The sequence below is a fragment of the Podarcis bocagei genome, assembly GCF_964188305.1.
Source record: "Podarcis bocagei genome assembly, chromosome: 12".
Lineage (NCBI taxonomy): Eukaryota > Metazoa > Chordata > Lepidosauria > Squamata > Lacertidae > Podarcis > Podarcis bocagei.
Window position 1 is genome coordinate 55149647 of NC_138137.1, and position 14562 is coordinate 55164208.

General features: G+C 47.6%; 1 protein-coding gene and 1 long non-coding RNA gene across 2 annotated transcripts in view; both read left to right on the forward strand.

Moving 5' to 3' along the window:
* ZBTB47 (zinc finger and BTB domain containing 47) overlaps positions 1 to 14247 on the forward strand; it is a 416665-nt gene extending 402418 nt beyond the window's left edge. The window contains exons 7-8 of the mRNA XM_081163706.1: positions 1004 to 6659; positions 11771 to 14247. Coding sequence (XP_081019832.1) covers positions 1004 to 1407 — 404 coding nt within the window. The 3' untranslated portion in view covers positions 1408 to 6659; positions 11771 to 14247. The remainder of the gene's footprint in view (positions 1 to 1003; positions 6660 to 11770) is intronic.
* LOC308569772 overlaps positions 1 to 14247 on the forward strand; it is a 126942-nt gene extending 112695 nt beyond the window's left edge. Inside the window, exon 2 of the long non-coding RNA XR_014000837.1 lies at positions 11933 to 14247. This is a non-coding gene — a long non-coding RNA (uncharacterized lncRNA). The remainder of the gene's footprint in view (positions 1 to 11932) is intronic.
* Positions 14248 to 14562: the final 315 nt, after the last annotated feature.

Here is a 14562-nt window from a genome sequence, read left to right on the forward strand (position 1 = left end):
CAGAGGATTCCCCTGGTCGCGCGGGGCTGGGAGTCAGCCACCGTGCAAGTGTTGGGGGCGGGAAGCACGCAACACCTCCTCCTCCTTAGGTCGGAAGTAGCTTTCTGCTCCTCCCTTTCCATGGAGGCGCGGATTGCAGCTATAACAAAGGTGGCATTTTTTCATCTCCGCCAAGCTAAGCAGTTGGCTCCTTACCTCTCTCGCCCTGACCTAGCCACTGTGATCCACACGACGGTCACCTCCAGACTGGACTATTGTAACTCGCTCTACGTGGTGCTGCCCTTGAGACTGACCCAGAAACTCCAGCGGGTGCAGAATGCCGCGGCGAGACTCCTTACGGGGTCTTCGCTGCGAGATCACATTCACCCGGTGCTATACGAGCTGCACTGGCTCCCGGTGGAGTACAGGATCAGGTTTAAGGTGCTGGTTTTAACCTTTAAAGCCCTATATGGCCTAGGACCCTCGTACCTACGGGACCGCCTCTCCTGGTATGCCCCACAGAGAAACTTACGGTCTTCAAATAAAAACATCTTGAAGGTCCCAGGCCACAGAGAGGTTAGGCTGGCCTCAACCAGAGCAGGGCTTTTTCGGCTGTGGCTCCGATCTGGTGGAACGCTCTGTCACAAGAGACTAGGGCCCTGAGGGACTTGACATCTTTCCGCAGGGCCTGCAAGACAGAGCTGTTCCACCAGGCCTTTGGCCAGGGCCCAGCCTGACGCCCTCCTTTGGCAATCTTTGCAGAGCTCTGGCCCAATGGTTGCCATCGGTTTGATTAGAATTAATTTTATAATGAATGATTTTAGAGTGTTGTGTTGTGTTGTACTGTTTTATTGTTGTTAGCCGCCCTGAGCCCGGCTTCGGCTGGGGAGGGCAGGGTATAAATAAATTTATTATTATTATTATTATTATTATTATTATTATTATTATTATTATTATTATCAATATGGAGTAGGATTTCAATGACACAACGTCTCCCGCCATCTTTCTTCTCCCTTCTCCCCAGGCGAAAAGCCATATATCTGTGAGATCTGTGGGAAGAGCTTCACCAGCCGACCCAACATGAAGCGCCACCGCAGAACGCACACGGGCGAGAAGCCCTACCCTTGCGACGTCTGCGGCCAGCGCTTCCGCTTCTCCAACATGCTGAAGGCCCACAAGGAGAAGTGCTTCCGGGTGAGCAACCCCGTGGCCTCAGACCCCAACGGCAACAACGCCATCAGCCTCGCCGCTCCCCAGGCCGCCGGCTCGCCTCAACTGACCACGGGCGTCCCGCTGCACGGCACGCCGCATTCCCATGCGCTCCCCTTGCCCCTCATGCATGTGCACGCACAGAGCATCCCTCCTCCGCCGCTCTTGCCGCCGCCGCCACCTCTCTTCCCGGGCAGCAGAGTGAACTTGAACAACTAGGCCCTCGCCCAGCTGTTGAGCGTGCGGGCGCAGAACCGGCCTGTAATCCAGTAAGTGCCCAGCAGGTGTCAGTCACAAATGTCGTGGGCAGCCGTTGGTTTGGGTTTTTCTTCTTCGACAGGGCCTGGTCTTTTGCCTCCAGCTTGAAGAGGTTGAGGTTCTCAACTCAAGCCATCTTTGCTGCTTGAGTTGCGTAGAATTTGAAGGCCACGTTATGTTTTCTTCACGCGTGGAAGGCTGTAGACCAAATGCCGCTGCCCTCCATTTTTTGGGCTCTGAAGATCTTGGGGTGTGCTAAAGGCTGTTCGACAGACCTTGTCGGTTTTGATGGCTCAAAAGAGAGCATTCTCTTCTTTAGCTTATCCTGCCACGTCTGGTGGAGAGGAGAGGTTGAGCACATAACAAGAGTCCTTCTGGATCATCCTATCTAGTCCTGTTCTCACAGTGGCCAACTAGATTCCCTAAGGTGAAGCCCCTGAGTAGCACTCTCTCCCCATTAACACCGGTCCTGAGAGATCTGCATTGGCTCCCAGTATGTTTCCAAGCACAATTCAATGTGTTGGTGCTGACTTTTAAAGCCCTAAACGTCCTCGGCCCAGTAGACCTGAAGGAGCGTCTCCATCCCCATCGTTCTGCCCAGACGCTGAGGTCCAACGCCGAGGGCCTTCTGGCGGTTCCCTCATTGCGAGAAGTGAGGTTACAGGGAAACGGGCAGAGGGCCTTCTCGGTAGTGGCACTTGCCCTGTGGAACACCCTCCCTTCAGATGTGAAGGAAATAAGTAGCTATCTTATTTTTAAAAGACATCTGAAGGCAGCCCTGTTTAGGGAAGTTTTTAATATTTAAAGATGTATTGTTTTTAACACTCGATTGGGAGCCGCCTGGAGTGGCTGGGGAAACTCGGCCAGATGGGCGGGGTATAAATAATAAATTATTATTATTATTATACTTGCCATTCCCAACAACCACTTTGCAGAGGCATATGGCATCCCTTCCTGGAAGTGTTTACGTTTCCCTTGAACCCAGAAGTCTTTCACCTTGGGAGGTGAAAAAGAAAGAGATGGGAGTTGTAGTTTGACAACATCTGGGGACCTACAGGTTGAGAAAGGCTGCTCTAAAGGGATGGGGAAACGGAAACCTCCTTTCACAGTTGAGCTGCAGGGAAATAGCAAGTCCAGGGTGTGGTTGATGCCATGATTTGTGGAAGTGGCTAGATGTTGTGTCTCCCAGAGGCCAGCTTTCCATTCCTTAAGAGCCCAGCAAGCTGCCTTCATATCAGAACAAGACCTTTGTCCATCTAGTTCAATATTGTCTACACTGAATGGTAGCAGCTCCCTAGAATTTCAGGAGGGGGGTTTCTTCCAGCCCTACCAGAAGATGACTTGGGGGATTGATCTGGGACCTTCTGGTTGCAAAGTAAATGCTCTAACCACTGAGCCTACAGCCCTTCCTCCCCTTCCTCCATCTTTCGGTATCAGCACGACTTGTGACTTCTCATTCTCTGTTGCTCAAGGGACCCGTTCCTCCCTGCACAATGGGAGAGACGAGGCTGTACCTCGTTGGTGGTCCATGAAATCGCACCAGAGGAGAAGAGTCCTCTTGATTTCCCTCTTGAAGTACAGATCCCCTCTCACCCTTGCCGGTTTGCATGGCTTTAAGACAAGCAGGCTCTACGGAAGAGTCTTTGTGGACCCGAGAAATGGAAATAAGGCCACAGGCACTTGATCTACAGCCTTCTGTTAATTCCAGTAATTTATCAGTGGGCTAATGCACTAAGCAAACTCCGTTAGGGTCGTACCTGCCAAATGCTTCTGAGCTGGCCTGGGCAAGGATCTCTGGCCTCTTTTTTTGTAACATAAAGAATTTATTATTTTAACCTTTTTGCACTTTATTAATCCATCATAGTAACTCTTCCTCGTTTGGGTGCTGGCAAGGTATTCCGGACTCTGTTGCGGGCTAATGAAATCAGCAGGCCAGTTCGCTCATGTGCCACTGCTAAGCCGGTTCTGTTCATTTCAAAGACAAGACGCCTCAGTCAAGCCCCATGGAAAACAGGCAGAACTTGAGCAGTTGCAGCGCATAGGCGGATTTGCCCCATCGGCATGCAAAAAAACAACAACAGAACCCCACATGCGCGCGGACAGGTCCGTGTGCAATGGGCGACTTACGAGTCTTGTTGGGTATTCAAGTCGGCAATTTCTCCTCCTTTGCCTGAAACTTCACGGCTCCTCTTCAGCTAAAACGCCCAGACCACTTTGCCTCTCTACGTATTTGGGTTTTTTTCTGTGTGTGTGTCTTTAGTGTGAACTGAAGCAGGGCTGGTCCCTGGAACAACAGCCATAACAAATGGACAGGAAAAGATGCGGCGAGAAAGTTGTGGCTTGGGCGGGTGGGGGAAAAGGTCGAGACGGTGCAATAATTGCTAGGTGTGTCAGGACAGAACGCCGCGGCGCCGAATCCTTTGGAAAGAAGACGTCGTGGGCCTCTTGGTGAGAGAGGCTTCCCGGTTTGACTGTCCGTGGCAACCTCTTCCAGAGACTTTACAGAGTGATGGCTAGCGTCGGGGAAAGGGGGTGTCTTACCTGCACCCCTCAAAATAACCCCAACAACCTCGTATTCCTTTGGAGAAAGAGAAAAAGGCAACGTACCATGACTCCACATGCCTCAAAGGTAATATTCTGAACGTGTTGCTTTCTACAGCGTTTGAAACCCGTTGCCCGAATATGCCAAGAACGAAGAGAAACTGAAAAAGACGCGTGTATCGTGGACTCTCTCTTTTAGCGTTACAAACAAAAAAATATTTACAATGAAGCACTTTATTCTATATAGATCTGGTGTGGGTGTGGGTGGGGGGGTGGGGAGGAGGAGGATCTGAGTTCTGAGAACAATGGTTTTAAAAAAGAAAAGTGGCGTCAGAAACGTTCTGCAAAATATATTGCAAACTTTTCATTTTAACAGTCGTGTGAATAACCTGCATATGCTTTTACTTTCTAACTTGCAAGGGAAGCAGCACTCCATGGTCAATGATCGCAGCCACTTCTTGCGTTTTTCCTGTTTATCCTCAAGTTGAAGGGTGGGGGGCGGACGACAGAGCAGCTTTGGCACCATTGGCCAGTGGCGTTTAGTTCCCGTTGGGTCTGGCAGGGCGGAAGGTGGGGAGCCCACCAGTAGGTGGCGCCAGAGCCAGCAGCAGGCAGAGCAAATTCTCACTAGGCTGCCATCTTCTCCCACCCTGCTGGTTTGTATGAGGGCAAAACTGAGCCTAAAAAGGAGGAGGCAGGGCCAGTCTCCCCACACACACCTCTTTTGGCCACGTAATGCTAGTCTGTGGATGTAGGAAAGGTGCTATTGGTTGCGAAGGATCTGTATGTGTTAGGGGCAAGCTTAATCGTTCCCCGAGGGGGAATAGGTAGGGGGAGCGTGCCCAATTTTCTCCCCTTAAAATCAGACCACCTGCATGTGCAGCACCGACAACCCACAAGGGTTGTTCACTGAGGTAACATGGAGCATTGTTCCGGAAGCTTCCAGAGAGCTGTGTTGAATTTGCGGCTGTAACCCCCAGAGAGAGAAGGACCCCTGGAAGTGCCAGGGACCATTCCTGGTATGCCAGGCTGCTTCCCACCCCACCCCAAATTATCCAGAAGCGAGTCCTTCTCCGAATAAACCAGGAGACCCCCACCCACCCAAAGTTTCGGGTCTCACCGTTGCCGTAAAAATGACTCCCGTTGCCCGTATGTAAGCCATTCCTTCTCGGCTTCAGCCCTCTCATTCCCTCCCCTCTCAATATGGGGGTAATCATACTTTGCAGGGTTGTTGAAAGGTTTGCAAGCTAAGGGAAGTGAAACGTTTTGGATCGCGTTTCAGAGCTGACATCCCACATCACTGGGAAGACACTTCAACCTTTCCTTGGTTGGTGGGTGGGTTTGTTTCCAACAATATAGTTCACCCCACATTTATCACTTGTGGGGAGCTTCCAGCCTGCAGGCCAGTCTCGGCCAGCCAGGGTTTCAGTTTGGTCCGTGAGGTCATCCGCATGAAACCATATCAACTTGGCCATCAGATGATGATACCTCAGTGGGCAGTTGATGTCCACTTGATGTTTCAGCAGGTGCTGTCAGTCTCTGCAGAGGACAGGCTTCAGCTGATTCATAAGCAGGGGTTCAATCCTAGGTTTGGCTGTCTCCCCAGGGAACTGCCCTCTGCAATTGCTCCCTGCAGAATATCCCATCAGTGGCTGAGCAGCGAGTTCATTCCTGCTTGGGTGCCATCTCCCCACACCACTGTGGACCATTGGGCAGGTCTGCGGGACCGCCCAGCAGCCAATCACTGCAACATCAGCCGACCCAAATGCAGGTATTCCCACCCACCTGTCGAAAGTTTGGGGAAGTAAAGAGCTGGCCTGTTCTATATAAGGCAAACATATTGATGGGAAAAGTGGCATATCTCCAAGGTCCAATGCCTGGACGTCTTAAGCTGTGGTTCTGCAGGAGTATCCACGAGATCCTTAGCTTTTCCAAAGCGCTGTTCCAAAAACAAGCCAGGCACACGGAGACCTGCCTTGTTGCAGCTTGAGTTACCCACCCAGAGCCCAGAATTGCTTAGGCCAGGTGTGTGAGATTCCTGTTTCTTCCCCCAGGTGCAGTAGGACTGCAACTCCCATCATCCTTTGCCATGGGCCATGCTGGCTGGGGATGATGGGAGCTGGAGTCCAACCGAACCTGGAAGGGCCGCCGATTCCTCAACCCTACTCTGCCCTGACTGGGAGCAGCTTTTGCAGGGTCCTGGGTAGGTCTCCTGCTAACCAGTGGTCCTTGAAACTTGGCGTGCCGTTGGGTATCTTCCGAAGTCCAAGCAGATGTTCTGTCACTGAGTTATGGCCCCTCCCCAAAGTCTCCACATCCCCTGTGTGGATATTCTTGCAAGAGTGCAGGTAGCATCTGCTGGAAGCCTCCAAAACCAGGGATGTGACTAAATAGGACCTTTTTGGTGGCAGGATCCCTACTGAGTGTGCCTGGGTGATGCTTGCGTTTCAGAGAATCATAGAATTGTAGAGTGGGAAGGGACCCCAAGGGTCATCCAGTCCAACCCTCTGCAATGCAGAAATCTCAACATGCAGTCCCCCATTCCCCGCCCCTCATTCCAGTTCAGGTGCCTGCCTAACTATTGTGTGAATCTGTTTTGACCTGGAAAGGAGAGTTTTCCACATCCTTTCTAGGCTCCTGTGAATGAATGGATGATTGTGTACAGGATGCTGGTATTAAGAGAGTTTCTGTACTGGTCCAGTAAACGCTTCCGCTGCGCCACCAGCAACAGCTCTCTTTGCAGAGTATTAATTAAGTCCAGTGCAGAGATTCTTGTTGCAGTACAAGCTTCAGAGTCTCAGCAGCAAAGAAATAAGGACACAGGGAAGCCTGCCTTTCCAAAGACAGGTTTATTGCAGAAAGATAACAGAAACACCTCCGGAGCTTTCGGACATTTTTGCTTCACGCCCCACACACAGAGAAAACAAACACTCTTTTTATACTGAGCAACTTAACAACTTAACGAGCTTGACTACTTAAAGTTACATGACATTGCTAACTTGCCAGCGTCTTAGGTTTCACACCCTAACACCCCCTCTCGCTGGCAATACAAAAAACAAAATTACTTCAGACCCATTTCTTCACAAAAGTTTTCATGCTGCTGAAACCCAAGCGGTTTTGTAAAACCATCAGCTTGATTTTCATGACTGGGACAGTAATTTAATTTAACAATTCCTGCTTTTACCGTTTGACAAACATTTTGAAAGCGGATATCCAAATGTTTTGTACGACCTTTAAACTGCCCATTTTGTGCTAACTTAAGACACGGTTGATTATCACCCCATACAGTGATTGGAGTGATGGCCTTTTCATACATCTCTTGTGCCAAGTATTTGTAAAATTCTAGATCTCTACATAACTCAGACAAGGCACAGAACTCAGCTTCTGTTGACGATAAAGCAATCAGGTTCTGTTTCTTGGATCTCCACCCAATCAGAGAGTTACCAAATTTTATTACACAGCCAGACACTGATTTTCTATCCTTTAAATTTGCCCAATCACTATCTGCCCAACAAGTAATCTGTGCTTGTCCTTCCGAAGATAATTCAAGGCAAAAATCTTTGGTGTATTGTAAATATCTTAACACTCTTTGAATTCCTTTCCATGCATTTACACTAGGTTTCGAAGCTTCTCTGCTGAGTAAGTTAACAGCGTAAGCAATATCTGGTCTACTCCATTGCGAAAGATGAAGTAAGCTTCCCAGTGCTGACTGAAAGATTTCAGCATGCTTGAATTCAGCACTATCCTTGAACTCATTGTCTTTTACAAAACCCATTTCCATTGGTGTTCTAACACCTGCACACTCCGTCATGTTAAACTTTTTCAACATTTGCAATATCTTGCCTTTTTGATTCAGTAGAAAACTGCCATTTTTGGTCCTATCTATCTGAACACCAAGATAGACCTTCACATCACCAAGATTCTTAACTTTGAAGTGTTTATTTAACTCTTTGGCTAGTTTTTTTTACTTGTTCTTGTGTCTTTGAAGTATAAATCAGGTCATCTACATAGACAAGCAAAGATTCTTTAGCATCTCCTGAATTTCTGAAATATAAGCAATTGTCAGCCTTGCTCCTGCTAAAACCAATGCCTACCAAAACGTCATTCAAACACTCATTCCAATTATGAGCAGATTGCTTGAGTCCATAAATAGATTTATGTAGTTTCCATACCTGATTTGATTTACCAACTTTCAATCCTGGCGGTAGCTCCATATAGAGCTCTTCAGCCAAGTCTGAATGAAGATAAGCTGTAGAGACATCAAATTGATTCACTTTGAACCCTTTCTGAGCAGCAACCGCTAATAGTGCCCGTAGGGTTTCACTCCTTGAAGTGGGTGCATAGACTTCGGAATAATGTAACCCCTTTCTTTGCGTAAAACCTCGAGCTACAAGCCTTGCTTTGTACTCTGGTTTCCCCATCGCTGTTGTCTTTATCCTGTACACCCACCTACAACTTACTGCCTTGGCACCTTCTGGCAGTTTGGTGATGGAAAACACACCCAGTTCTTTCATAGAATTCAACTCCTTTTGCATGGCCTCACGCCACCTACTGGCCTCCTCCTGGGGTAATTGTTCAACCTCCTCAAAACTTTCAGGTTCGCAATTTGCCAAACCAGCCCAAACACTAATAGCTTGGTACCTTTCAGGAGGTATACCTTTGTTGGTACGCTTAGAACGCCTTAACAGTTCCTGTGATGTTCCTTCAGTTTCCCCCTCTGACCCAGAATCACTAGTCGTCACCTGTTTGTCACTAGTAGTTGAAGAACTTTCTGATTCTGACTTTACACGTCTCTCTTGCTGTACAGGTGAACTTTTAGAGCTAGAAGATTCTGACTTTACAGACTTGGGTGAACTAGGCGATTTCTCACCCTCGTCCTCAGACTCAAATTCCTCAGTCTGTTCTGGAACTAATACCTGCACTGGGGCCTGAGTTTCATTGTTACTGTTCACCACATCAAATAGTATGTCAGGATTTCCATGAATTTTATTCCAACCATCCTGTTCACAAAATTCCGCACTTCTGCTGATTGTGATTTTTGTTTGATTGCCTTCTACATTCACAAATCTCCAACCTTTTGTGTTTGCTTGATAACCACAGAAAATCATTTCTTTAGACCTAGGATCGCCTTTCCTACGTTGTGCCCTAGGCACCAGCACATAAGCACGACATCCAAAAACTCTTAGATGATCAATTTTTGGTTTTTTCCCAAATAGCATGAAGTAAGGAGTGTTGCCTACTGTGCTATTGTACACTCTGTTAAAAGTATAATTCGCATACAGTGCAGCCTCAGCCCAAAAATGCTGTGGAAGTCCAGAATCAAACAGCAAAGCAGTAATGGCTTCCTGTAATGTTCGAAATTTTCTTTCGGCAACTGCATTCTCCTGTGGTGAATAGGGATTGGTAAGTCTATGAACTATACCTTTCCTTTTTAACCACGTCTCCAGCGTGTGGTTCACATATTCCCCACCACGATCTGATTGTATTTTACGTACCCTGGTGTCAAATTTACATTCGACTTCTTCAATCCAATCCATCAGGATGGAAGCTGCTTGTGATTTTTCTTTCAGAAAGAAAACCCAACTAGCCCTTGAAAAGTCATCCACCAAAATTTGCATAAATCTCGCACCTCCAAGCGATTTGACTGGCATAGGGCCACACACGTCTGTGTGCACAAGTTCAAAGGGTTTCTTGCTTACTCTATCAGATCTAGGATAGTTACACGTCTTAACCTTAGCATGTTTACAAGCACAACAATCCAGAAAATTTGGACAGGGTTTAATGTTACACCCCTCAGCTAAATCTGGCATCTTGCTTACATACTTAAAGCATATATGAGCTAACCTTCTGTGTAGTAGATGTGCACAACCTGTATGAGGAGCCTTATTTACACACTTAGCTTGCGCTTCACCTGTTGAACATCTACCTGCTGCTAACTGCTCTTCATCCAAAATAAAAAGCCCATCCTCACAGGGAATTTTAACTAGCTCCTTCCCCTGTTTCGAAATGGTGCACACATCATTTTCAAACTCAACCTTAAAACCACTTTTTACCAGGCATGACACACTCAAAAGTCCATTCTTCATTCCTGGAAGAACAAAAACAGGAAGGTTAGTTTGCAAACAGTTAACATAAATTGTGCCTTTGAGGTTCATTTCTCGTTTACTATTGTCTGCTATAGTCACGGTTTTTGCAACTGGCAATGTCTTGCAGTTCATCAAGCGGCCCCTAGATGTCGCTGGAACTAAACTGTGACTTGCTCCACTGTCAATTATCCACTTCAAGGTTTGTTGGCTCCTTTTAGGACTCTGTTGTGCTGCCATTGCAGATAGTCCCTTATCAGCACCTGCTCCCCCTCTGGAACGTTGATTCTTGTAGTTCTCATGTCGTCTTCCCCTGTAACTCCGGAAACTGGCCTTGAACTGTTGTAATTCCTGTTGCTTTTCTGGACACTTTGCTATCAAATGAAACCTGCTTCCACATCGAAAACATGACTTGCTGGCCATAGCAGACACTTGTGAGGCTTCCCTACAGCTCTGCCTGCTAGTTTCCCCACGCTGGGAATTATCTGAACATCCAGCCCTTGGGGTATTTGAATTATCAATACGTTTTCGATGATGTTGATATTCTTGTTCACACAATCTACCAGTCACATAATTCATAGTCAGCTGGTCCTCTGGCAAAACTTGTAAAGTTAGTACTAAGTTTTCAAACTCTGCATGCAGGCTGCTAAGCAGAGTATAAACTTTAATATTTTCAGGAAAATTCACACCTAAAGATGACAGTCGGTTGAAATACTCAGTCATCTGTGACGTGTGTTCAACCACACTATCCTCTGGCTTCAGTTTCAACTCATACAAAGCACGTATAATGTTCACCTTCTCTCCGGGCGTGGCTCTATGGTGAATTCGCTTAAGAGCTTCCCAAATTTCAAATGCGGACCTTAAATTTTCCACATGAGGTAATTGGGAATCGTCTATCGATACCATCAACATGCATCTAGCTTTAGTGTCCATTTTATCATGTTCCCTGTTCTGAGCATATTCAGCAGCCTGTTGCTCTGCTGTGGCATCTGCTGCAACAGCCACAAACGGCTTTCGCCTCTGGACATAGTCAGCCCACACTTCTTTGGCTTCCAACCAGACTTGAGCCCTCTTAGACCACTGCACGTAATTAGCAGAGTTCAACTTTGTAAAGGGAACCTGGAAATTTTCATTTGCCATTCTTGGGGTCTGCTGCTACTCCCTCTGTGTACCCTTGCTTCTCTTTCCCCTTGGGATTTGTCTTACTCACTTTTCAGACGCCTCCAGCCTCTCAGTTCCTTTAAGAGCTGGATTTACGACCAAGCCGGTCTTCTCTCATCCGAAAGCTGCTTTCACTTTCTCTGCACACAATACAGCTGTAGAAACGTAGAAGGAGTCCATAACCTAAGAGAGTTTCTGTACTGGTCCAGTAAACGCTTCCGCTGCGCCACCAGCAACAGCTCTCTTTGCAGAGTATTAATTAAGTCCAGTGCAGAGATTCTTGTTGCAGTACAAGCTTCAGAGTCTCAGCAGCAAAGAAATAAGGACACAGGGAAGCCTGTCTTTCCAAAGACAGGTTTATTGCAGAAAGATAACAGAAACAACTCCGGAGCTTTCGGACATTTTTGCTTCACGCCCCACACACAGAGAAAACAAACACTCTTTTTATACTGAGCAACTTAACAACTTAACGAGCTTGACTACTTAAAGTTACATGACATTGCTAACTTGCCAGCGTCTTAGGTTTCACACCCTAACAGGTATGCCCTTTTCTCCTCCTGATTTAGGGAGTCTGGACACTTGGGCAGTGCTGCATGCAACACTCTTTTTATCCCTGGCATACCAAAAGGAAGTGTGTTATCACAAGGAACGTCGGAAGAACAGTTCAGGGAGTCGGGCACGTTTAGCCTGGAAAAGAGGAGATAAAGGTAAAGGGACCCCTGACCATTAGGTCCAGTTGTGGCCGACTCTGGGGTTGTGGCGCTCATCTCGCTTTACTGGCCGTGGGAGCCGGCGTACAGCTTGCGGGTCATGTGGCCAGGATGACTAAGCCGCTTCTGGCGAACAAGAGCAGCACACAGAAACGCCATTTACCTTCCCGCCAGAGTGGTACCTATTTATCTACTTGCACTTTGACGTGCTTTCGAACTGCTAGGTTGGCAGGAGCTGGGACCGAGCAACGGGAGCTCACTCCATCACGGGGATTCGAACCGCCGACCTTCTGATCGGCAAGTCCTAGGCTCTGTGGTTTAACCCACAGCGCCACCCGCGTCCCTAGGAGATGAGATAGCCATCTTCACATATATCAAGGGCTATAGAAGAGAGAACGAGCTTGTTTTCTTCTGTTCCTGAGAGGGTAGGACTCCAACCAAGGGCTTCAAGCGACGAGAAAGGAGATTCCAGCTAAACTTCAGACCTACCTTTCTGGCAGTGAGAGCTGTTTGACAGCGGACTCCCACGAGAGGGGGTGGACTCTCCTTCCTCGGAGGTTTTTAAGCAGAGGTTAGGTGGCCTTCTGATATGGATGCTCTAGTTGAGATTCCTGCATTTTTAGGGGGTTGGAACCCTCCCAACTCTATGAAGAATCCTGTTGGATCAGGTCAAAGGCCCACCTAGTCTAGTCCAGTGTCCTGTTGCCACGGTGGCCAACAAGACGCTTGCCCAAAGCTTCCCAGCAGGACCCAATCGCAACACCTCTCTCCCGCTTTGTGATTTCTAACAGCCTCCATTCAGAGACCTCTGGCAGTGTTGGCAGAGCATAGCTGCCATGTCTGGTAGCTCTCAGTAGCTCTTTCCTCCATCAGTTTGCTCAATCCTCCTTCAAAGCCATCTAAGGCCATTATTGCCTCTTGTGGGAGTGAAGCCCCTAGTCCAAGGTTGGCCAACTCCCAAGAGACTACTATCTACAGTGGTACCTCGGCTTACAGATGCTTCAGGTTACAGATGCTTCAGGTTACAGACTCCGCTAACCCAGAAATAGTACCTTGGGTTAAGAACTTTGCTTCAGGATGAGAGCAGAAATTGTGCGGCGGCGGCGGGAGGCCCAATTAGCTAAAGTGGAGCTTCAGGTTAAGAACAGTTTCAGGTTAAGAATGGACCTCCGGAACGAATTAAGTTCTTAACCCGAGGTACCACTGTAGAGGAAAGAGTGGCCTCTTGTGTTTAGGTTCAGCTCATGGGCTTCCCAGGGGTGTAGCCATAGCTCCAGGAACATGATTTTGAGGTGGTGCGAACCAAGCACGGATCCCCATCCAGTGATCTACTGATCTTCCAATAGGTCACGGTCTACCTGTTGGATGTGCCTGTCCTAGTCTAATAACCTCTGTGTTGGGTGAAGCAGCACTTTGTCTCTCCTGAATCCTGACCGCAGCGTTAGGAAGAGAGCATGCTAGGAATTCCTGCCCCGGGAAATGTGAAAGGAGGTTTTCTTGCACCACCCTCTCCACGTCTGACAACAGCCCTTTGAGGTAGGCCAATTTAAAAATGGAGAGCTGGGGAGGCAGTGAGTGAGAAAGAGTGGCTTGGCTACCCTGCGTCTAATAAAGCTGATTGTGAAACGTGAAGCCAGTTCACAACTCGGGTGTTTTACTACTTTGCGATTACACCAGTCAACAAAAGTTTGAAGGAAAGATTAGAAGGAAATGCCCAGGCTTCCTATGAATAGATTATTTGAGGCTTCTTAGAGCAGCTTGCTAGATAGAGGCTAAGCCATTTCTACAGGGGTTTGGGGAGACCAGGCTGGCCTCGTCTCTGCTGCAACATTACAGAAAAGACAGGTGAGCGTGAGTGCGAAACATCCTTCAGAACTTGGGCTGACTACAAATTTGAGCCTGGGATTTTCCCCCCTGGCATATCGTACCAGCCTGATAACTTTCTTAAGGTTTCACTATGAAAAGCTCCTTGGTAACAGCTCCTTTACTATGACAGCCTCCTTGTTAACAATGTCGTCTTCTTCTTCTTTTAGGGAATTGGAAATGAGCGTTGGGGGTCTCTGATCTGTCATGTGAACCGTAAAACATTCCTAATGCTTTTTTTAAATTAAAAAGTATATATAAATATATTATTTAGGCCCTGCTTCTTCCAATTAATATCAAACACTCAACGGACAGTGGGACCTTGCTTAATCGTCACCAAAATGTTCTGTTTTGTTGAGGGACATTTTTTGAGGGGGTGGGGAGGAATTGGAGAGCTGTTTCCAAATCTTACACCTAAATAAAACGGAACTTTCTTGATCTGAGTATGCGTGCCGTTCTTTTTCCAGGAGGAAAATCTCTTTTGTGTCTAGTTGTTTGTGAGCTTCAGCATCTATTGTCGAGATGTTCAGGGGAAAGTTGGGAATATAAGACGGAACAAGCAATTTGGAACACACAGTTTGACCTAAAGGGTTTAGCTACCCCAGGAGAAAGAGAGGGGAATCTGTGGGAGAAGGGGCAGAGTCAAGAGCATGGGTAGGCAAACTAAGGGCCAAGGGCTGGATCCGGCCCACTCGCCTTCTAAATCCGGCCAGCGGACGGTCCGGGAATCAGCATGTTTTTACATGAGTAGAATGTGT